This window comes from Mercurialis annua, linkage group LG2 (assembly GCF_937616625.2).
Source record: "Mercurialis annua linkage group LG2, ddMerAnnu1.2, whole genome shotgun sequence".
Lineage (NCBI taxonomy): Eukaryota > Viridiplantae > Streptophyta > Magnoliopsida > Malpighiales > Euphorbiaceae > Mercurialis > Mercurialis annua.
Window position 1 is genome coordinate 500691 of NC_065571.1, and position 22262 is coordinate 522952.

General features: G+C 32.5%; 2 protein-coding genes across 4 annotated transcripts; both read right to left on the reverse strand.

Annotated features, from left to right (window-relative positions):
• Positions 1 to 1129: 1129 nt before the first annotated feature.
• LOC126669581 (putative ion channel POLLUX-like 2) lies at positions 1130 to 13408 on the reverse strand. Of its 3 annotated transcripts, XM_050363089.2 has the most exons (23): positions 12978 to 13406; positions 12780 to 12898; positions 12324 to 12607; positions 11578 to 11649; positions 10074 to 10149; positions 9857 to 9955; positions 9611 to 9765; positions 9417 to 9521; positions 8750 to 8839; positions 7730 to 7814; positions 7488 to 7635; positions 7075 to 7151; positions 6911 to 6991; positions 6222 to 6413; positions 6025 to 6138; positions 3722 to 3814; positions 3474 to 3597; positions 3326 to 3402; positions 2709 to 2756; positions 2547 to 2616; positions 2091 to 2164; positions 1900 to 2010; positions 1130 to 1537 (listed from the first exon to the last, which is right to left on the reverse strand). In XM_050363089.2, the coding sequence occupies exons 1-23, from the start codon at positions 13123 to 13125 to the stop codon at positions 1430 to 1432; spliced, it is 2550 nt and encodes an 849-aa protein (XP_050219046.1). In that variant the 5' UTR covers positions 13126 to 13406; the 3' UTR covers positions 1130 to 1429. The 3 variants fall into 3 exon arrangements, with proteins under 3 accessions (XP_050219046.1, XP_050219047.1, XP_055960492.1); XM_050363090.2 differs by lacking the exon at positions 2709 to 2756 and having other exon boundaries at positions 12978 to 13408; XM_056104517.1 differs by lacking the exon at positions 8750 to 8839 and having other exon boundaries at positions 12978 to 13407.
• A 2111-nt stretch (positions 13409 to 15519) lies between these two features.
• On the reverse strand, positions 15520 to 18721 carry LOC126669891 (serine/threonine receptor-like kinase NFP). The gene is made up of 2 exons (XM_050363529.2): positions 17471 to 18721; positions 15520 to 16384 (listed from the first exon to the last, which is right to left on the reverse strand). Exons 1-2 carry the CDS (start codon positions 18566 to 18568, stop codon positions 15650 to 15652), a joined length of 1833 nt encoding a protein of 610 aa, XP_050219486.1. The 5' UTR covers positions 18569 to 18721; the 3' UTR covers positions 15520 to 15649.
• Between the last annotated feature and the right edge of the window lie 3541 nt (positions 18722 to 22262).

The window sequence follows — 22262 nt, forward strand, 5'->3', positions numbered from 1 at the left end:
CAACGGAGTAAATTCTCCACGTGACTCTTGAGTCACTCAACTATTGAACAAAAGGAATAATTCACCCCTGAAGTTGTTACCAAATATCAAACTAGTCAATTTTGTACTCTGGACTTGGCTGAACTAGATATTTTCCCTCTCTCTAACAAAAAAGAGAGAGAGCAGGTAACCTAATTAATCCTAATTAACTCTAATTAAAACCCTAAAAAAAGTGGTCATGAAAATAGGTACAACTCGAACATCGGCAATCACGGTGAGGAAGTTGCCAATTTATAGCAGAAAATGAAGTATTTTAGGAAAGGCAGAGGAGAAAAGAAATGATTAAGTGCATGACATCAGAAAGAAAATAAAAGGTAAAACTCGTGCCGAGACTTTTGTATTTTACCAGTTTTGTTAAGAAAGCTCCTCCTGCAAATTTGTTCGCGTTCAAGTTCTTTTATTTGATCAATTTCGATTTGTACCCTATTTTGTTGGAACTGGAAAGAAAAAAAGTTTGTAACTGGAACAAAATGCAAAAGGACATAAAAATCAAAAATTAAACAAATAAAAGGACGGGAAGAAAACATTTTTGTGATAGGGATTTTCCGAATAAAAATGGTAAAGTGCAGGGCTTCGAAATGGGTTATGCCAAAATTAAAAAAAATGCATGTCATGGATGGTTATTTTCTGTATAATTCCTTTAAGTTAAATCATGTTGTGACAAAATGAGCATGTATGGTTGCTCTAAGATGTATGCCCAGTTGTGTAATTCATAATGCAAAAAGTTTATATGAAATTTGTATTGTAGAGACAGAATGAGCAATATAAAAGTACACACTACACAAGTATTATTCTGAAATTGCACAAGTAGCATTCTGAAATTACATTAGTATTATGACATTTGTGTACTTGGCAAATTGAGCAATCCAAAATTATACCTCTAGCAACAAAAAACTACTTAAGTTGCAATGTTTGAAACCGTCATTACAAAACAAATTCCCGAGGAACTTCCAAAAGAACTAACAAAATATAAATTTGTTCTTTTAATCTTCTCGATGTGCCCTCTTGGAGAGAGAATGGGCACCGAAAGGAATCAATTGTAATCCGTGGTTCTGTTGATAGTTTACTTAGCACGTAAATGAACAAAATATGAGCCGAAATTGAACCCGATCCAGCTAGCATAAATATTAAAATACAAGTTGGGCTTGAGCCAAATTCGAACTCGGTCATCAAAGCTCGAATTAAGTTTAGCTCCTTTAGTAAGAACTCTGGGGATAGTGGATGATCTACATTTCACTTTACAGACCTGATACTACTAAATTTTGATGATATGTTATAGTTACTCAGGAAAGTTTTATCATAGAATATCTGCTTGAACTTAGATTAAACAGCCCCAGCAACAATTAAAATGAAAATACACAAGAAGCAGCAGCTGATGATGGACTGAAGTTTACATTTTGTAAATGATAGGTTGTTCTACTTGGAGCTCCGATATAACAATCAAGTAGTCTGTCATTCCAAGGGAAAGAGGTTCCGACTTGGGTGTTGGATTGATGACCTGCAAATATAAGGCTCAATGAGATGTTCGTACCAAATTAGTTGAATAAAACCAATGGTTAATTGATGTATAAATTATGAATTTTACTATATTTTGCAATTACCATATAAATTTTAAATATTACCAATGTCAAAATGAGCAATTATCTAATAAGAAAATGATGTTGTGGACACCGGAATATATAATGTTTCGCCGTCCACATAGCATTTTTTATCGGAAATTTATTCAGTGTTCTGAATTGAAGAAAATTAATAGTCGTATTTGATATTTCCCAGATTTAAAGTTTGTATTGTCATCGCAAACATTATGTTCATGATTTAACCCTAAAACCAATGATTGACAACCTACTTAGCCGCCTATACCTTCTTATTATCTTTGATGTAGCCTATTGCGGCCTCTCGCCGCAAATGTGCCCTTTCAGAGAGCTCAAAGAATGAAGGATTCTCTCCCTCTTTCATGTATAGGCTAATATCCTGTCACACACATGGAAGCAAATTGTTGTAATATGGTTTTGTCAATTTACTGACACCTCATATGCAACTGGACATTTTACCTTAACATATATTTCATCACCGTCTGCATTAAGAATGTCTTTCCACACCGCATTCAATTCACTATTCTCTGCCACTATCATAAAATACATGTAGTTGCTCTTTCAATTAAAACGGCAATAATTCAAAGGAGTAAATGCAAATTAAATCATGAACTGCATGTTTTGAGATAAATGTTGGCAGTGTCAAACACGAACTATCATTTTTTTCGCAATTTGGAAGCAATTTTTTGATAATAAAAAATAGTGACGTGGCCAGTAGAATATACACTGTTTCGGCATATACATCATTAATTTTTACCGGAAAATTGCTCGTATTCCAAATTGTTAAAAATCAATAGTCCATGTCTGATATTGCTAGATTTAGGTTTGCATTGTAATTGCAAAACAGGCTAAAGTTCATGATTTGTTTTGCAATCAACCCTAATTTAAATAGTACTGTAGTGGGTAGAGCAAAACCTTGAGCAGTGACAAGACTCATTAATTCCTCTGCTGCTATATAAGTCAGGGATGGGTTGATTCTTGAAATCTGAAGAGATTTCATCATTTGTATTATAGATGCATGTAAAATCAAAATGGCAAAGTCAAAGAACTGATCTTGTATATTAAAGGATGTCCTACTTGTTTGCCTAATTTTGAGTCGACCATTTCTGCTACTAAATTTTGTACCTGCAAAAACACTCAATTTTACTATCTTGATTCTCGATTCATACTATTAAAGGTACAAAAAAACCTCGACTTTTTCTCAAAAGTACATATCAGCCCTTTTACTTATTTTGGGCATAATTAAGTCCTCTTGTTTTTAAAATTGAACAATCAAATCCTCATTGTTTCAAAATCGAACAAATAAACCCTTTTAGTTTACTTTTGGGACACTTACCCCCTCAAATTTTTGAAAAATGTTTTAAACATTAAAATTATTTTTGAACTTTTTTCCTATATGATTATGGGAGACATGTCAGTCATTAACGAGTGTTTCTAATGATGTTATACGAAAAGGGTTATTTGTTCTATTTGAAAACAAAAAGGGTTTAATTATACCCAAAAAAAGTAAAAGGGCTGATATGTACTTTTATGAAAACTACGAGGTTTTTTTTGTACCTTTTGCCTACTATAAAATTAGAAGAAAAAGGTCAACAGAAAAAACAATTTTCAATCAGCAGAGCCAAAAAGCTAGTCTTTCATAAACTAAAACAAGGATCCATAGATCAAATTCATTTTAGGAGAAACATAATCACCTTAACTCCAAGTTTGTTGCAGATATTTTCAGCAACGAGAAGGGAAAAGGCGGATTGCTTATCTGCCCTGGACGGATCTGAAAGAGATGATAATTAGTACTATGCTAGAATGCTTCCTTAAAATTGAAATAGAGTTAAAGTTTATCACCTTGAAGCCATTCTCTATCTGATAGAACAGCAATTGATAAAGGAATAGCTTTTGCTTTCTGATAAGAATTTTGAATATTAATAATGGTTTCCTCTAAAGTATCATAATCCATGGGATTTCCAATCTGCAGCAATGTTAAGACCAAGAATATTAGACAAGGGAAGGTCTTCCAAGAAACAACAGAAACAGAGAAAATGCGTTGGATAGTGTATTTCGAATTCTCTGGTTGACTTGGTTAAAACAAATACCCTATGGGAAACCCGAACATGTTTGAGTTGCACTTGACCTTTACTGTTTCTTGCCCCTTTTCTGTCATTTAAGGGTACATCTGATAAAATTTCCTGCATATGCATAGAGATGATAAGTTTTAAACAATAAATTGAATGTTTGATCTAGAAAATTAAATTATGTGATACATGGCAAGCAGTAGGTTTATCTTGATCCTGCAATAACAAATACATTGTTAGAGATAATAAAATCATAGTTGCAGCTTCACTTAACATCTTAAACTTTTGGGCTGGTCAGTCAGTTGATATAGGTATTAGAGCGTCAAATGGCTTAACCATCAGACTGTCTTAAACTTATAATTCAATACCTGGAGTTGGACTAGCAGAAGACTATGCCCATTAAATATTAATTTTAAATCTCAGAGAGACGTTCCAAGAAGTGTCAACGAGGGAAGAATTGACCATCCTATTAAACAAGTGGCAACTGAGTGCTAGAGATATATATAAATCTAACATTAAATAATTAAAAGAAAGTCAAGTGACTTATAGGTAGAGGTTAATGATACTTCGCAAAGTCAATTGTACAATATGAATGTTAATCTCTATGTCTGAATTGGCTCAGCACTCTCAGGCCCATAGATTTTATGACATGTCTAAGAGTCTCTATAAGTGATTAATAACATTTCAAGTTGGTACATAACTTAATGCATGTCATTTGAGCTTTACCTCATTTGATTAATTTATAAGTGAGCACAAGGCAAGATAAAGACATTCATATGTGGGAGTGTTAGAGATGCTAAAATCATAGTTGGAGTCTTACATAAGATATAAATGATTATATTGTAAACCAAGCAAACCAAAAGATTCAAAGCAACGACTATGACAATATTTAGGGCATCAAGACAGGGTCCAAGGATAAAAGTATGCTTTCGATTTTTAGCCAGGATATAGAAGTCACCGGAGAACAGGAAACTGCATAATTGCATAATTATGCACATTTGTAGGCTGCACATAATATTCATGAAGGAGAGGACACAGAGATGCTTAAATCTCAATTCAAGCATGATATTTCCAAACAGGACTTTTGAACAAAGGATCACTTTACCCCCTGAACTTGGCACAAAGTATCAAAAACGTCCAAATTGAGAAAACCGGATCACTTTTACCCTGAACTTGTCAAAACCGGTACAAAAACACCCCTTATGCTGACGTGGCACTTAATTGGAGAGTGGATTTCTAATTAAACTTAATTTACTCTAATTAATCACACTTATATACTAATTAATCACAATTAAACTCTAATTAACCTAGGGACTTTTTTGAACTTTTATCCAAAAAAATTCAAAAAAAAATTTTTTACTTTCCGGCGAGGAGGACCTCCTCCTCGCCGGAAGTCTGTTCTTGAGAGAACAGACCGGCGTGGTCTGTTCTCTCAAGAACAGACCAGATCTGTTCTTGAGAGAACAGATCTGAGTCTGTTCTCTCAAGAACAGACCATCACGGTCTGTTCTTGAGAGAACAGACCGGCGGGTCTGTTCTCTCAAGAAAAACAGACGGCGGCGCCGTCTGTTCCTGAGAGAGCAGACGGCGCGCCGTCTGTTCTTCTTGAGAGAACAGACCCGCCGGTCTGTTCTCTTGAAGAACAGACGGCGATCTGTTCTTCAAGAGAACAGACCGACGGCGGTCTGTTCTCTTGAAGAACAGACTGACGTCTGTTCTTGAAGAACAGATTCAGGTCTGTTCTTCAAGAACAGACCTTGGTCTGTTCTTCAAGACCCATGGGTCAATTTTTGACCCATGGGTCTGATTTAATTTTAAAAAAAAATTGATTTTTTTTAATAAAAATATAAATTTTAGGGATTAATTTGGTGTATATATAAAAGTTGGAGGATTAATTTGTAATTTTTAAATTTGAAATTAAAAGGATGAAATTGTCCCTTTTTAAAATTGTTAGGTATTAATTTAAAATGTTTAAAAAAAATTAGGACCAATTTCAACCTTTTTCAAGCAAAAACCACCTTAGAAAACCAAAACCACTATTAAAACCGGAGAGTGAGGTACACTCTCTAAGGTGAGAGTGGGGAGGGGGGTTTTTGTACTAAATTTGACAAGTTCAGGGTAAAAGTGATCCCGTTTTGCTAATTTGGACGTTTTTGATACTTTGTGCCAAGTTCAGGGGGTAAAGTGATCCTTTGTTCCAGGACTTTTACACAAAATCTATTCATTGGACAATCTTTTTTCAAGTTACCAAACAGTGCAAGAGATTTCAGAAGCAGGTATGAGTTGAAATGTGAAATTACAAGACTAAAAAATACAAAGCATACCAATATGCTTCCAGGTCCAAGGTAATTATCATACTCTTCAATCATTTCTATAACATCTGGGCGCCATCCAAGCAAAAGTATACATTCTTTTGGTCCTGGAGATGAATCTGATGCCTGCATTGACAAGAAAAATAACATTTCAAGTTGGTACATAACTTAATGCATGTCATTTGAGCTTTACCTCCCTTGAAATATACCTTTGACCCAGATTTACTGAGACGTTTTACAATATTTGCAAGCCGTGATCTTTTCAATTGTATTGCATGATTTATTTCTTCAGTGTCCTCTACAATTCTGAGATCTTTTAAAGAAGTTCCTCCTTCTTTGAAAACACTAGAATATGCAATTTCGGGTGTCCTTCTCCCATGAACAGGTCCAATGAACAAAATCTACACGAGGGAAGTGAGCAGATTAGAGAAAACATCTAAGATAGAGAAGAAGTAAAAAGGGAGGGAAAAAAAGAAAAATGTGGAAGAGAAAAATAATCAACCCAACACGAGTGAAGCAGCATATGTTAAATAAGATTATAAAAATTATAAACAATCATTTTTTCATATTAAAGATGTTGATATCCACAATTAATAGTACAAATATAAAAACGGAAATTCAGAACCAAGAAAACGCTATCGCAAAAATATTTAGAGGGGAGAATATAATATTTCTTTTGATCAACACGATGTTGAAGATTTTTCTATGAGAACCCTAACAGTTGCATAGAGAAAGCAATTGACATAATTATCTTGGAGATCAAACTGGTCAGCATCTCACACTTTTCTCAATTAACTTTGCTACTTATCCGTAGATTGCATATCAATGATATATTCTTAAATCTGAAAATTGAGAGGAATGGGGATGGAAATTCATAAAATCTGCAGTATTTGCTTACTTTGTCTGTTTGCTGTAAGATTTCATCATCATTCGGGTGGAAAAATATATTCCCATTCCGGTAAAGACCACAAACAACCACCTGAAAAGAAATCATTTTAAAAATATGCATATCAGATTACCTAGAAGTTTTCTTCTGACAAAAATTCTCAGTGACCACATTACCTCCTGGAATCCACGTCTTAGTTTCCTAAATTTAATTCCAGCCAGATTAGGAAAACTGCAAAGGTTAAATACATTTTCTGCAATAAGTAAACGGGATAACGATCAGTGTTTCATCAGCAAATATGTGATTAGTTAATAAAGGATTTGAAATTAACTGTATAGAATTGACAGATCACTACACTGGTCTATTGGCGTGATTTATTGTTCTATCATGCAAAGCCACATGTAAAACCAGCTCTTGCTTTGTCTCTATCTGATTGTGTTTGTTACTTTTGAAATACACCAGACAAAACAGTATAGAAACTCTTTACCAGTCTTCTCTCTCTATCTCTCAAATACTCATACTTGCACAAACAAACAGGACGAAAGTGATACTATAAACGCAACATTCAAAAGAAATTTGTGTACATTACTTCTATAATTAAGTAAATGTCTGTAGATTTTTATCAGTCCTTTCTGCCGAGAGCACTGAACAAATAATTTGGATGCGACATTCTCCACTGGCTCTACTTTCAGCCCAGAAATTGACTTTAAGAGTTCACATGTATTGGACTTTGATACCTGTATTTCAAAAATATAGCACACCCAACATCACAGCATGTATAATAAACTGCATTGCATAATATCATAAAAGATTCATGGATATGTTATGCACCTCAACAATGGTGGGGACAGATTCCATATCTGTGATAGGTTGAAGAGCTAACACAGATAGAAATGCATTGGTATCAACTTCATACCTACCATTGAATATCTGAAATATACATTAAAATGCTTAAAAATTACTAATAGTTTAATTTTCTGTTCTTGGCCCATATCTATCAAGCATACTCCCCAAAAATGAAGTAAAATGGTGCAGTAGCCTGGAGACAAGGTTTTAAGTAGTATACTAGTGATTGGTGAAGATCAATGATACTACTGCACAAAGCAAGACCATAGAGGATAACACCAAGATAGACAATGACATCAGATCAGCCAATGACAAACTATTTAAGGAAAGCATTATGCTAAAGGTATGACCATAGAAATGTATCAAGCATTACATAATTGATCACTGGATCAATACATGAACTATCAAACATCGATAGGTAGTCCAACACTATCAACAAAATTTGGTTCTCAAAGTTTATAAGAATCTAACTACTTCTCCTCGTTGCAGTCGCTAAAGTTAAATTAACAAGTCGCTAATCATCACTATATTCTTTTCAAGCATCTTAGCAGGGGGTTCAAGAAATATGCCGCGGGTTTCTTATAAATAAAAAGAAAAGAATGTTGATTCAACAACATGACCTTGCAAAATAACGCCAACAAATTTGATAAATGAGAGAAAAGTTAGATCCATATATCTAGGATCAGTCATGATCATTTAAATTAAGTCAATGTATTAGTTACAGTCTCATCTTTTTATGGTCAGTCTAGCAGGTATCGTGCCTCATTTACCAGTTGTCAAATTAGTTCTAGGATAAACATTGCAAACTATTTTATTCACAGGTTAACCTTAAGCATGTATGGTATGTCCAGTTGTACCCATAACAGAATAAAGCCACACTGAGACTCCTGTAATTATCACATGATAATTGCCACAATGACATTAAAGCAATTTCCTGCATAAACGTACAAGACTGCAAAAAAAAGAGCAGCAATATAATATAAATCCAAGTTCTATTTCACCTACCTATCCCCATTGGTTGTGGGCAACACTATTATTGCGCGTGCCTTATTGGCTGCAGCTCTTTCAAAGGATTTTGTTAGGCTAAGGCTGCAACTGTAGAAATGGAAGCAAAAAAAAAAAGAGAAAAAGGCACCTTAAACAACTTGCCGAAATCATATTTTCTAGTTGCATAACTTTATATCCCAATATTAGTGACAAGAGATTACTGGAATGATACAGGCAATAAACAAAACACAATCTCTTAATTAAAAAAATCTCAAAACAATTTGGATCTCTCAAAATAAATTAAAAAATAGCTGGATTAAGGAAAACCAAACTGACCAAGCAGCTAAAAAGGTAATGAAGCATTTCATTTTTCTTTTATTTAAGTCATCGTCATCCAGCTTATAGAATTGGCCAAAATCAGACATTGTCTTACACTCAAGTATAAGTAGCATCCAATTCAATTTTTGCATAATGCTTTCTGAAGTTGTGGCCTCGTGCATTGAGGAAAGAATTAAACTATTTTGCCGTTGTGAAACAGAAAGTCAGGCAAGTCCATAGCAGAAAGGGGGAACAATTTCTAATTTACTGCTTTGTCTGCGAATGTAGTTTATAAAAGTCTTTGGAAAAGAAAGAGCACGTTGTATTAGATTCTACAGAAATTTCAGGAAAACTTACTTACAATTACCTCTTAGTGAGTACATCTATATGGTTAAGATCTCTGGCACAATTGTCAGCTAGCTTGTCTATCTGCTTCCTTGGAAGATCAGACATGAGAAGAATTCTCTGCTTCCTGCAACAATAAACATAAGATAAGTTGAATGAATCAAAAAAAATACATAAAATGATATAGAACTAGACTGGCAGCATGATATAAATTACCTAGCTGTAGCAGTGCCTAAGCGGACGGCAAACTCATGATACTTATCTAGCTGCTTTAATATGGAAGACAGTTTATTGTTTATTCCACAAATTATAATATGATCAGTCTCAAGAACTTGCATTTGCGCGCCTTCCCTGAGCCTTTGCATGTTATTCTGTCCAAGTATTAGCCCAAAGAAGGTCATTTATATATAAGTGAGATTAAGGATGTAGTTTTTATTCAGGGTAAATGTTTCAGTAGTTTACCCTGAACTGCTCTGTCATTGTACTCAATAGCCGAGAGTAGAACAATATGCCCCAAATGGCAAGAACAAAGCCAATAACACGTTCTACACGTGTTCTTTGCTGCAGTTCCACATGTATTATAGTTGTTTAGAGATAACAAACAAAAATTGGCAATTGTGAAACCAGCAGGGGAATTTCCAGTGGCCAAGATTGTGAGGTCAATGAAACATCATCAAACCTTCAAATGAGTAGATGATGAACACAGACATGCCCACGCTTCCCAGAAACAGTCCTCCAGTGATTGTGTACTACCCCTGTGCAATTTAATTAGCATGTACCCAGATCAGAAAACAAGCAAGAAAATATGTGCAACAAAAGTCGATACAAAGAATAATCATAACATGGAAGAGTTTCAACTTATAATTCAGTAGGCTCTGCATGTATGCTTAATCTTATGATGCTTTCCCATGTACTAAATAAAGCTAAAAGATCCTCTCAATTGTGAAGGCAAGTAAAAATTATCTCACATCTTAATGTATGATACTTGTACATTCAATTTTTTGAACATTTCTCTCAAGTCTTAAAGAAAATTTAAAGGCGCATAAGAAATAGAATAAGGAGGCTCTTGAAAATACATAGAAACAAGCCATCTAACAAGGGAAACATGAATCCAGAACATAGCAGTTACATTTGAGACATGCTAAAAAATAAGTTACCACTTAAAGACAGTCTCTTTAAGCCTTAAAATATTAGCATCATCATCCTTAAGTTATACTCCCTCCGTCCCATAAAAATAGAAAAAGTACCACCTTTTTTTGTCCCATAAAAATAGAAAAAGTAGAGTTAGTTAAGTCAAAAATTATTAAAATACCCCTACATATTTATCATAAAACATTAAATGCATATTTTGAAAAGATAAACAAATGAGTTGTAAGTGCTATAATTAGTAGAGTGGCTTTGGGAAATGTACATAACTAATAAAGTACAAAGGGTAATTTAGACAAATTATGATAAATTACCTATAAATAACTACTTTCTTAATTCTTGTAAAATGAGTACTTTTTCTATCTTTACGGGACGGAGGGAGTATCAAATAACCAATTCACCCAAAAAATCAAGACAGTCTCTCTAACACACTCCCGCATGCAAATGTTTATTGGGTTTGACATGTTAACAAGCACCAATTTATCTTATATATTTAATTATTTAAAATAAAAATTATCAAGGGTCGAACTCTAGATCTCTCATCTTTCTATCATAGAAGTTCTGATATGCAAAGGAACTACCAATTTTCAACTTCAGCTAACAAAGTTTGTGATTATAGTGGTTCAGTGGAAAGAAATTTTCAGAGGATAAGTCCCAACTTGCTAGACAGGCCTTGTGATATCGCTACCTGGCAAATGGTATGAAGTATGAACTCCTACAGAAGTATACAGAAAGAAGAAGCTAGCTGAAAGATATATATTGACAAGTATAGATATCTCAATTTATCCTCTACCACCCCGGTTCAGATAAATCTAAGAGCTACATGCCCAAGTAAAATAAGTTGTGATACTGCAAATGTTGTTATGCAAGAGATTTTCAGACAAAAAGAAAGATCACAGCATGGTGCAAGCAAGAACAAAAACACGTACCAAAACATATACAATTATGTTAAAAAAAATCTTGTGATTCTGCAAATGTGACAAAAAAAAAAAGCTAATGCTACTTCTTAGTTTCAGTAAATGCAATAGGTAGGTTACCTGAACTTAAAAAATAGGAAACCGCCGATGACAACAAATGAGAAGCAAGCCACAAGGAGCACTACAAAGAACCTACAGTACATACATAACCAATCAATCAATTGATGAGCATTATTCATTAAGCACATAACAAATAAACAAATTTATATCGCAGCAGCACCTGATACCCCATTATGTGCTAAAAAAAATACAAGTTTCCCTGTTCCTAGTGTATCTAGGTTGAAAAATATAACCGGTAGTTAATGCATACACTAAACAGTTACTGTAAAGCTTCGTACAAGTACTCTGGCATAATGCACTTATGCAAAGCCTAAAGTGATGCTTAACTACTAGTCTACTACGTATATCATCTCTAACATCTCATGATACATGTTAAATACAAATATAATTTTATTCCCATTGCGTCAAGGACAGCCTTCCAAGGAAAAAGAACATGGTAAAACAAACAGTAATTTGTGTATAGTGGTGCATTAATGTGCATAAGAAGTGATGGCAAGGCCTATTTAATAATTGGACTACACTTTGAGGAGAAGAAAATGCATTTGTTTTCCTCGAGTCTTAACTGCAATTATATTAGTTTAATAACAATATTATGAGGATATGTTATCTTCTGATACCTACTAAGAAAATGAAAAAAACAAAAACAAAAACGAACTCAACCCAATAATCTTGTATGAACTAGCAGAGAGTGTGATAGAAAGGTGTAGCTTATGAATCAGAAAGTATAAAGTCACGACTTCACTTACGTAGCCACATTTCTTTCAAGTTGGATGTTGAACAAATAGAGCAATCGAGCGAAGCTCCACTGAAGATCTTTAAACGAAGGGAAGGATACATCTAAACCAAGTGGCGTTGGTTTATTTAAAGAATTAGATACACATGCAAAAGGGGAGCTTGTGCCAAAAGTCAAAACCAAAGAGGGAACTGAATCTCGAACCATCTTTATAAACGCATTTGCCAAATTTAACTGTGCGAATCTCAATATACAACAGGACGCAATAGATCCAAACGCGACTTTATTTTGATAATCCTGCATGTAAAATGACATATTTATTTATTAACATATTTACTACTACATAATACAGAGACAATTAGTAGTCCTATACGAGTTTAGAGGTTTCAGTATGGTTTAAAACATAAAATTAGTAAGCCAAATTGACACAGTAATCCAACTAAGAACATTCAAGTAAACTAAATCTCACCTGAGAACTACTAATTTGCCTCATTCTTAAGAGCTTTGAGCACGAATTGTCTGAAATATCCAGGCAAGCAATAGAAGCCAACCGATGCCTTTGCTTCTCAAAATTGCCTTGGAAGTTCACTGGAAAACATAAATGACAGAATATATGTTAAACGAGTTGTCATCAAATTACAAATAAATTCGAGTAGTTTCAACTCACAGCCTCTGGAACTACACGAAAGTAATGTTGAAGATTTGATCCACCGAACAGGGAACGGCGACAATGGAGAGCGAATTTGACTTAGTTTCGGGATTCGAGCAGGTAAAATCCATGGATGGTGATAACTCTGCAACTGAGTAACAGTCATTTCAATCTCTGTGTTCCGTATCTGAATCTCAGCCTCTACGTGTTTGATGAAATTCCTAAATGAAAAGAGAAGGATGATAATTTATCAAGAGTGTATAAGTGGATGGCTCTGTTTATTTTGGATCAGGAAAACAGAGGGAAAACAAATGCAAAATGGCGAGTGGCCTTTTTAACACCTCGTAGCACAGAGGGATTCATATTCAAGGTGGACCAGAGTTAGTTATTCGTAAAAAGCTGAACTGTAATACTCAAAAAGCGGGTCGATCATGCGCGCGTGCAAGCAAGGGAGTAAAATTTCCACACAGCACTTGAGATCACTCAACTATCCAAGGATTATGTTTTAGTTACCAACTTTTTTTATATGATAAGGTAAATTAGATTAAAATAACATCATAAATCAACTGATATAGAATATTTGAAAATTAAATTAAATTGACGACTGGTCTATTTAAAAAAAAACAACAAACAAAAAGTTCAAAAATGAAATTTTAAAGACACCAAAAAAAGTTAGCAGACTTTATAAAATGAGAATTTTCGAGCGCTGGCGACACTATTAAAATTTATATCATCCACATGCTCTGCTCTTAGTATATTTCCTTTTTTTTTGTACAAGATTCAAAAGGTTTCTTAAGTGGGTGTCAATTATGAGACGGTAACTTTAAATTTTTCACATTTAGATTAATATCCATTTGAGGAGTATAGATCTCTTGCAGGAGGCAGACTATAACTCCAAGTTTTAAACGGTTGCATAAATAAGTATGATTCGAACTTGCAAACTTATAGGCATAAGAGCAACTTACCATCTCACTTGTATGCTTTGGGTTAAAATTATTGAAAATTTAACATCTTAATAATTATTATAGTTAAGATATGTAATAATTGCTATAAGAAATATAATAATCGTTTACAATTATACATTTAAAAAACGCTTAATCACTTACAAATACTCCTTTTTTATTTTTTTCGTTTATGGCAATATCTTTCAAAATCTTCAATTTTAATCTATTTGCAATTTTCACTTTCAATTGTAACCATTTGTCCCAAATTTAAATGAAAAAAAGTTCAAATATGTTTTTTATATTATTACAATTTGTATTTTTATCATGATAAATTTTAAAAATGAAATAATATAATAGGTTTATTTAAATTTTTTCCGCTCTAATCTAAATAATTTGCTACAACTAAAAATAAAATTAAAAATGGAATAAATTTGAAAATTTTGAAAGATGTGGCCATAAACAAAAATAAAATTAAAAGATGGAGTATTTTTAAGTGGTTAAACATTTAAAAAATATACTAGTACAATTTTTGGAGTTTATTTTTTTGGTAAAATCACGTGTCTGGCTGATGTGGCTTTAGATTTGACAGCCTTTTGTCCATTAGGAAAACACTAAAATACCCAAAACCTCAAGTCATCACATTATTCATATTGATTCCACAAGGGCAAATGTCATAAAAAGGCCAAATATTTCACAAAAGTCCTGACCTTTCAATTTTGTCGATTTTGGCCAAAAATTGATTATTTGATTCACAAAAGTCCTGACCTTTCAATTTTGTCGATTTTGGCCAAAAATTGATTATTTGGTTTTATAAAAGTCCTGACCTTTCAATATATGTGCATGCCATATAGGCGACACATAGGCAAATTGAGAGTTGGCCACAATTGAAACCAAATAATATGTTTTTGGCTAAAATTGACAAAATTGAAAGGTCGGGATTTTCGTGAAACTTTTATGAAAAATTTGGCCTTTTTACGACATTTGGCCATTCCACAATAATACTTCCCAGCACATAATTACTCAGCAAGTCATCACCCATCGATACTTTAGTTGTTGGAATATTTTTTTTGTTAAATTTTATGCATTTCAATTTAATTTTAGATGACTGATTTTTGAGAAACTCTTTAAGTCATATATTAATTCTGAAGTTGGTATTATTAGCCATAGATTTAAAAATTTATTTAAAATATATTATATATAGGTATCATTTATTTTAATTTCTTGCTGTGTAATGTATCATTTTATCATAAAGCATAATTTATAGTAAAGTCCAGTGAAGATTGTTGTCACTTGTCACTGGTCATTTGTTTTTTAGTTGAAAAACTCAATAGAAAGAAAAATCAATAGGACAGTTATGTACCTATTAGTTAGTGTTTCCCACATCAAAACAGAACCACACTCGAAACCCGACTTATTTGAATTTATATATTAATTAATTTTTAATTTTGTCCAACAAGCCAAACCTGAACCCGAAGGAATCTATTATATAAGAACCGGGTTTGAATGATGAACATTATTGCCCAAACCGAGCCCAGGTTGGAATCAGGCTTGTATAATGCATACTCTATTGGCAAGGTAGGCTTTTGTGTTCTTGACATCTTGTACGAAAAACAATATATGATAAAATGCTCCCTAAGAAAAAAAAATAGTTATTCAGTTTATGTTTCACAATATTTTATTGTACATATACTGCATCAATTATCACACACTCAAATATACATATTCTGAAAACTACAAAACTTTAACTTATCTTGCCATAATTTGATGATCAGCAAATCCATCTTCTGAAATGTCAAAAAACAAATCATCACTCTTGCACAAAGCATACACAACATCAACCATACTAGGCCTTTTTGAAGGATCTTTATGCACACAGGCAACAGCAATATTCATTACATTTTTTACACTCTCCATCGAACACGACTCGTCCATAATGCTCCCATCCAGCCATGCCTTCAATCTCTTCTCCTTCCTTTCCTCATTTCCATCCCAAATTTCACCAACTTTTGCCCACAAAACTTTACCCTCTTCGTCAATAGCTTCCATGCCAGATACGAGCTCGAGCAGAACAACACCAAATGCGAAAACATCCATCTTTGTTGAGACTACTCCGTCAGTTAGATATTCCGGTGCAATGTAGCCCTGAGTACCAACTATATGCATTGTTATCGCATTGCAACCTGATTTTGCTAGTCCGAAGTTGGCAATTTTCGCTCTCATTGTTGAATCTAAAAGAATGTTGCCACTCTTAATATCTTTGTGCACAACCCTTGGCCTAGTATGCTCATGAACGTATTGCAGACCGTTGGCTATGTCAATGGCAATCCGTAACCTTGTCTTCCAGTTTAGCTTTTCATCCTTGTTGCCATGTAACCATGTGTAGAGTGAACCATTTTCTATGTATTCATAGATTAGATAGCAACTAGCGTCCTCCGAGTCTATGCAAAAGCCTTCTAGCTTCACCAAATTGCCGTGGTTTACCTTTAATAAACAACATATTATGAACTTGTGAGGAAAAACAGCCAACTATTTGCTAAGAAAAATTATAAAGACTTAAACTTGAAAATCAAGACTGAAACTACAGAGGAAAATAAGGGAAAAGTTTGATCTGGAGTTTTTTTTTTCCTTTTGAAAAATATGTTCAAGACATTGGTGACAATCTGTAATGGAGTATATAGATAAACTAAATAAGATTCCAAACCAAAGAACCAGAGACATGTCACAGTCTAATCATCTTAACAAAAAGAAAACAAAATTCATCTATGGACATAATATGGGATTTAGTGGCAGAGAATTCATTCTTTTATCAACAATATGTTGTAATTAGTTTCTCATTTATTGGAGTATGGTCCATTCACTTATCTGCAGCATCAAGTAATGGCATGATTCCATTTTGCCATTTCTTCTACTCACAAACAGCCAAAGGTAGGTTCAAAATGTTTCACAAACGCCCATAATCATAATATACTATCTTTGTTTTGGCTTGCAAAGGGATCGTTATACTCTCAACTTTCAAGCACCACGGAACATGATTCAACAGTTTCATTCTTAATGACATCATTTTCTTATTTTATAGTACTAAGAATGAAGAGAACAAGAAATGTAATAGAGTAATGTTATGAATTGGTAATCAAAAGCAATCCAAAATAGAAAATTCCAAAGAAACAGGGTCAGGCTGACACAACTTATAAAATCATTTCCTGTTCAATTATTACTAACCTATGATATATTTTATGAAAATGAAATAATATAATCCCACAATTTAAATTTCAATTAACTACTAAATTGACCAGTCAATATAGTAGTTAATTACCTAACCAACATATTCTTTGAGCTATAAAAGTTAAACAACTTCAATTTTTAAATGAAGTCATACACTTGTGTCCTTATCTACTGGACGTTTCAGTGTTTATCCCAATAATTTCTATTATTTTGAATCTTCTTCCAGAACATATGATCTTAGAACCCCAATAGCTACTTGAGATCAGTATATTTTGAGTTACGGGCGGCTAAATCATATAACAAGAATCAAAAGATAAAATGTACAACACAAGACAGAAAGATTACCTTTTGTAAAATCTTAAGCTCTTCATAGGCATTCCACTTCATCTTCTTGATGGCATAATCCTCTCCATGAATGGATCCTTTATAAACAGAGCCTTGAATCAAGAAACTCTCATTAAACCCATCAGTAGCTTCTCTCAACTCATCAATCTTGAACACCTTATACTTATCCAAACAATCTGAAACATCAGCCATCAAACTTATTTCCATATCCTTCAAACCTCTCTCTCCTTTATAAATCCGTTCCTCCTCATAATTCTCCCTCTGTCTCCTCCTCAACTTACCTTCTCTCAAAACCCAAACCCCACCAACCAAAATCAACAGAATTGCACAAATACCAAGCCCAACAGATAATCCTATTATCAACCCTTTTCTCTCCTTTTTCACAGTAGACACAGCAGGAAAAACTACAGGCTGGGGCAATTTTGGAAGTTTATTAACCGGAATGAAAATAGTATCAAAAGGTTGAATATTGTTACCATTTACATCAACAATAGACTCTGTCTGAACTCCAAATGTTGAAGCAACTAATGACAAGTTATCAGAAGGTTGAAAAACATAAGAGACCATAAAATTCACCTGATTTCGCAGCTGGGTTTGATTCGGACACTTACAAAATATAGGGAAAAAAACTTCTTGCCCGATATCAAGCAACGTAGGAACAAGGGTCGGGTTCACAACTTCAACCGCTTGAAAAGTGGTTAGATTTTGGAAGTTATTAGTGGATACGATGTAATAGGTGTCGCCTGCTTTGATAGTGTATGAAATATTTGAAAAGGAGTAAGAAATATTAGTAGTGGAGTTCACAGTTTTGCAAGAACATGAAATGGGTATAAATAGAGATTGATTTGGGATTAATGGGGAGGCCGGAGACGAGATGTTGCTTGGTTCTGATATCATCAACCGGCTGACGGAAAAAAGATCGCCGACGGAGGCCAGTTCAAGGTAATTAGGTGACGTGGCTCTGTAAAAAGCGTAGGTTTGGCATGGATTTATGGTTTGGTTAATGGCGCAGGCGATTCCTTCAGTGCTTGGCTGAGCTTGAAGATGGTTGCGAATATGATTAAGGTAAAGAAAGAAGAAGACATAAATGAGTTTCATTTTTTGTGGCAGCTGAGCTTGGGGTTTCTGATTATGAATTTGTGTTCTCTTACCAGTTTAATGTATTGCAGCTCTTTTTGTCAATAGTGACAAATTAAGGTGTCATTTTTATAATTTGTTCTTTAGTACAAATGGGTTGACCCGATCAACTTGTGAATGCCATTTCAATGGAATTAAAGCCAATTAAGAATTGGAAAATTTATATTTAATGATATCTGAACTTTTTTAAATTTGTTTAATGTTTAATGTTTAAATTTTATTTTTTAAATTAATATTTTAGTCACATCACTACTAACAAGTTCAAACATAAATTTCAAACTATGATATGTCATTTTCATGTTACGCTAACAAATATATCATTCCATGTATCATTGTAATTTTCTGCTAATGTGGTTGCAAAGATAAAGTAAAAATTGGCTTTTTTTTTTGTCATTTTAACACTCTAACAATAAAAAATGGTTATTGCTATGTGTTTGATATATTTGTAAAAAATTAAAAAAAAATGATTTAGAAAATTTAAAATTCATACATTATAATAATTTATACAAAAAAGTCAGAGGTAATTTTTTGTAAAGAATTGGCATATAAACATTTTGCATTACCAGCTAAACGTTCCATGGCTAGGCAACTAATTTGAGGATCAACACATGTTTTTATTTTTATATTCTGGTGTATCATATAAAATTTGATTTTGTTACGTAAGTTGATCAACAGATGTAAATCAAAAAGTAAGGAATTGAAAATAAGTATTAGGTTAGAAATATATGGTCAAGATAAACTTCATAAGTCATAAATTTGATTATCTGTATGATCGACTTTATACAGGAAAATTGAGAACATAATATACACATGTATCCTCAAGAAAATTTACTCGAGTATTTTCAATCCTGAGAAAGAATAATTTTTCCACAAAATGTTCAAAATGAATCGGAGGCCATGCCGTGGGGAAAAAATTAGCTGGTATAAGAAGATTCTATTTATCATAAATTGACATTTTCAGCTCTAAAGTGTATGATAAATAAATATACCAAAAATTATAAAAAATACAAAAGTCAAAATGCACCCAAAATAATTAACACCACTAATAGCTTATAAAACATAAACTTTTTTATTAAAAATTAAAAAATATACTAACTTTTTTTTCACAAATAAAATATTTTATGAATACAGAAGTTTCTAGTGATGTAATTTGACTTAAAAGTAAAATTAGTGAATTTTTACTGTTAAACCTTAAACCCTATTATATCATCAAATGTGCCCCCTCGTGTAGAGGTCCGGTAGACAAATTTGACCTAAACTTCTTGAGCACTATCAGGCTTGACATATGGGAAGTTTCCATTAATGTAAAACGAAGAAAGTCATTACTCATTAGGATAAATGGGTCCAGCTGTGCACTGAGTGTTTGGAAATGGATGATGATAAGTCGATAAGAAAGCAGTTCAATTTCAATAAATTATAAGCCTAATTATTTAAAAATCACCCACGTTGAATTTTTTTTTCATTTATACCCTCATATAAGAAAATAACCGTTTGTACCCTTTTTAAAATTTTTAGATTTCATCTCTACGCCAGACAATGGTAAAATTGACGATTTAATTAATTTAGGGATGTAAATATTAAAAACACTAAATATAAAAATTATATTATATATTTTTTCTATTTGAAAAAATACAAACAAATTCTTAAATTTTAAAAATGTTCAAATACACCTAATAATTAATTAATTTTTACTTTTTTAAAATAAGTTAAAAAAATTCCCAACCGATCCACTCCGCCACATCGGAGGAGCGGGCTCCTTCTCAGATCGGAGAAGGAGCAGCAGCTCCTCCCTCCTTCTCCATTAGAGAAGGAGCTGCTCGCTCCTTCTCCAGCTCGCTCCTTCTCCAGATCTGGAGAAGGAGCGAGCTGCTCCTTCTCAAAATCTAGAGAAGGAGCTGCTCTAGTGCGTCTCCCGAAAAATATTTTTTATGGTTTTTTATTTTAAAAAATAATTAACGATTAATATAGATTTAATTTAAAAATTATTTACTAATTTTTTTTAAGAAAAATATGTTTTTATATAATTAATAATATTAGTATTTAATTAGAATATGAGTTAAAATGAAGGATTATTTTGAATTTTTTTTAAATAAAAAAAGATCATTTTAATATTTCGGAGTAGAGATGAAATCTAAAAATCCAAAAAGGGTATAATTGGTTATTTTCCTATGTGAGGGTATAAATGAAAAAAAGTTTTAACGTGGGTGCTTTTTAAGTAATTAGACCTAAATTATAACTCCACATGTGGTGCATCACTAGAGCCTTATAGCTTAATTTATTTTATTTAAATTAATTCATTTTTAAAATATTTATATTTATTTAAAACAGTTTATTAATTTGGGAAAATATTGTTAGGTGAAGTGGTGAACTCTATTTATATGAATTATCTATTTAAAATATGACACGTGACATTAATTTATGTGATAACCAATCAATGTATATTACATTAGTTCTAGTAAAAATATTACTATCAATTACTTTATATCATATTAATTTATATCACGTGTTACATAATAAACAAATTCAAAAGGAGTATATACCTCATTGGTCAACAGTAAAATTATTTCTCATTTAGGAGGCAAAGGAGTATATACTTCATTGGTCAGCAATAAAAATTCAAAAGTTTGTCGAGAAACTTTGAAGATAAATTATAGCGCATTTGTAAGAAAATAATAGTATTGAAAAATTAAAGCTTAACCACCAAAAAATGCCAAACCTATACGTTTTGTGTCAATTATAGCCAAATCTTTAAAAATCATCAGATTTAGCCAAATTTTATATGTTCTGTTTCTTTTTTAGCCATTTTTGAATCGAACCGGTTTTTCTGACACTGTGTCGTCCACGTCACCGCCAATTAAGCAATTGGCTGGCATGTCAGCTGAAATATTTAAATAAGGTTTGGCTATAACTGACGGAAAAAAAATAGGTTTGGTATTTTTTGGGTGAATAAATCTAATTTTAAATTCAAGCTAATTTTTAAATTTAATAATTAGTAAATTAATTATATCATTTATGAAATTTATATATATTTAAAAATAATTAATATTTCCTATTTAATACTAATTAATATTAGTTTTAATTTTTTATTAAACCTAATTAAATCTAATAAATTTATATTATAATATATTTTAATGAATATGTAATTAAAAAAATAAATTAATGTATTACTTAGGAATTAATGTTAAATTAAATTTGGTGAAAGGGATTAATGTTCATGATTATTTTGAACTTAATTTATTATTTTTAATGTTGTTGAGATCTTGTTATGACTGGATTTAGGTAATAAATAAAATAGGTATGTGTAAATTAAGGTAAGTTTTTAGCTATGCCGAGTAAAATGACATATAAACTTCATGATATATATTAATTACAGCACAATGAGCTTCACTTTTTAAAGAAAAAAAATGAGAAAATAATTACACTTGTCCTTTAAATAAGCAGTTTATTCAGTGATTATTTTTATGTTTATGTGTGTATAGTTGAATTATGAACATTGTCGTATGTTTGTTCTGTATATTACTTTCAGATTGTTCGTCGGAAGACGAACAATTGGGTCTCAAACGGCGGCAGTGTCAAAGAACCAACGACTGGAATTAAAAAAAAATAAAATTTTAAGATGAATATGACATTTTTAATAGAATTTAAATTAATTATA

What these genes read in the sequence shown, in the direction of transcription:
- LOC126669891 (XM_050363529.2), bottom strand. Translation starts at nt 18,568, where the DNA reads ATGAAACTCATTTATGTCTTCTTCTTTCTTTACCTTAATCATATTCGC. An exon ending in AGCTTAAGATTTTACAAAAG is followed by an intron (nt 16,385 to 17,470) that starts GTAATCTTTCTG and finishes TGTTTATTAAAG; the next exon opens with GTAAACCACGGCAATTTGGT.
- LOC126669581 (XM_050363089.2), bottom strand. Translation starts at nt 13,125, where the DNA reads ATGACTGTTACTCAGTTGCAGAGTTATCACCATCCATGGATTTTACCT. An exon ending in GGCAAATTAGTAGTTCTCAG is followed by an intron (nt 12,608 to 12,779) that starts GTGAGATTTAGT and finishes TTTTACATGCAG; the next exon opens with GATTATCAAAATAAAGTCGC. An exon ending in AGATAGAGAATGGCTTCAAG is followed by an intron (nt 3,403 to 3,473) that starts GTGATAAACTTT and finishes CATCTCTTTCAG; the next exon opens with ATCCGTCCAGGGCAGATAAG.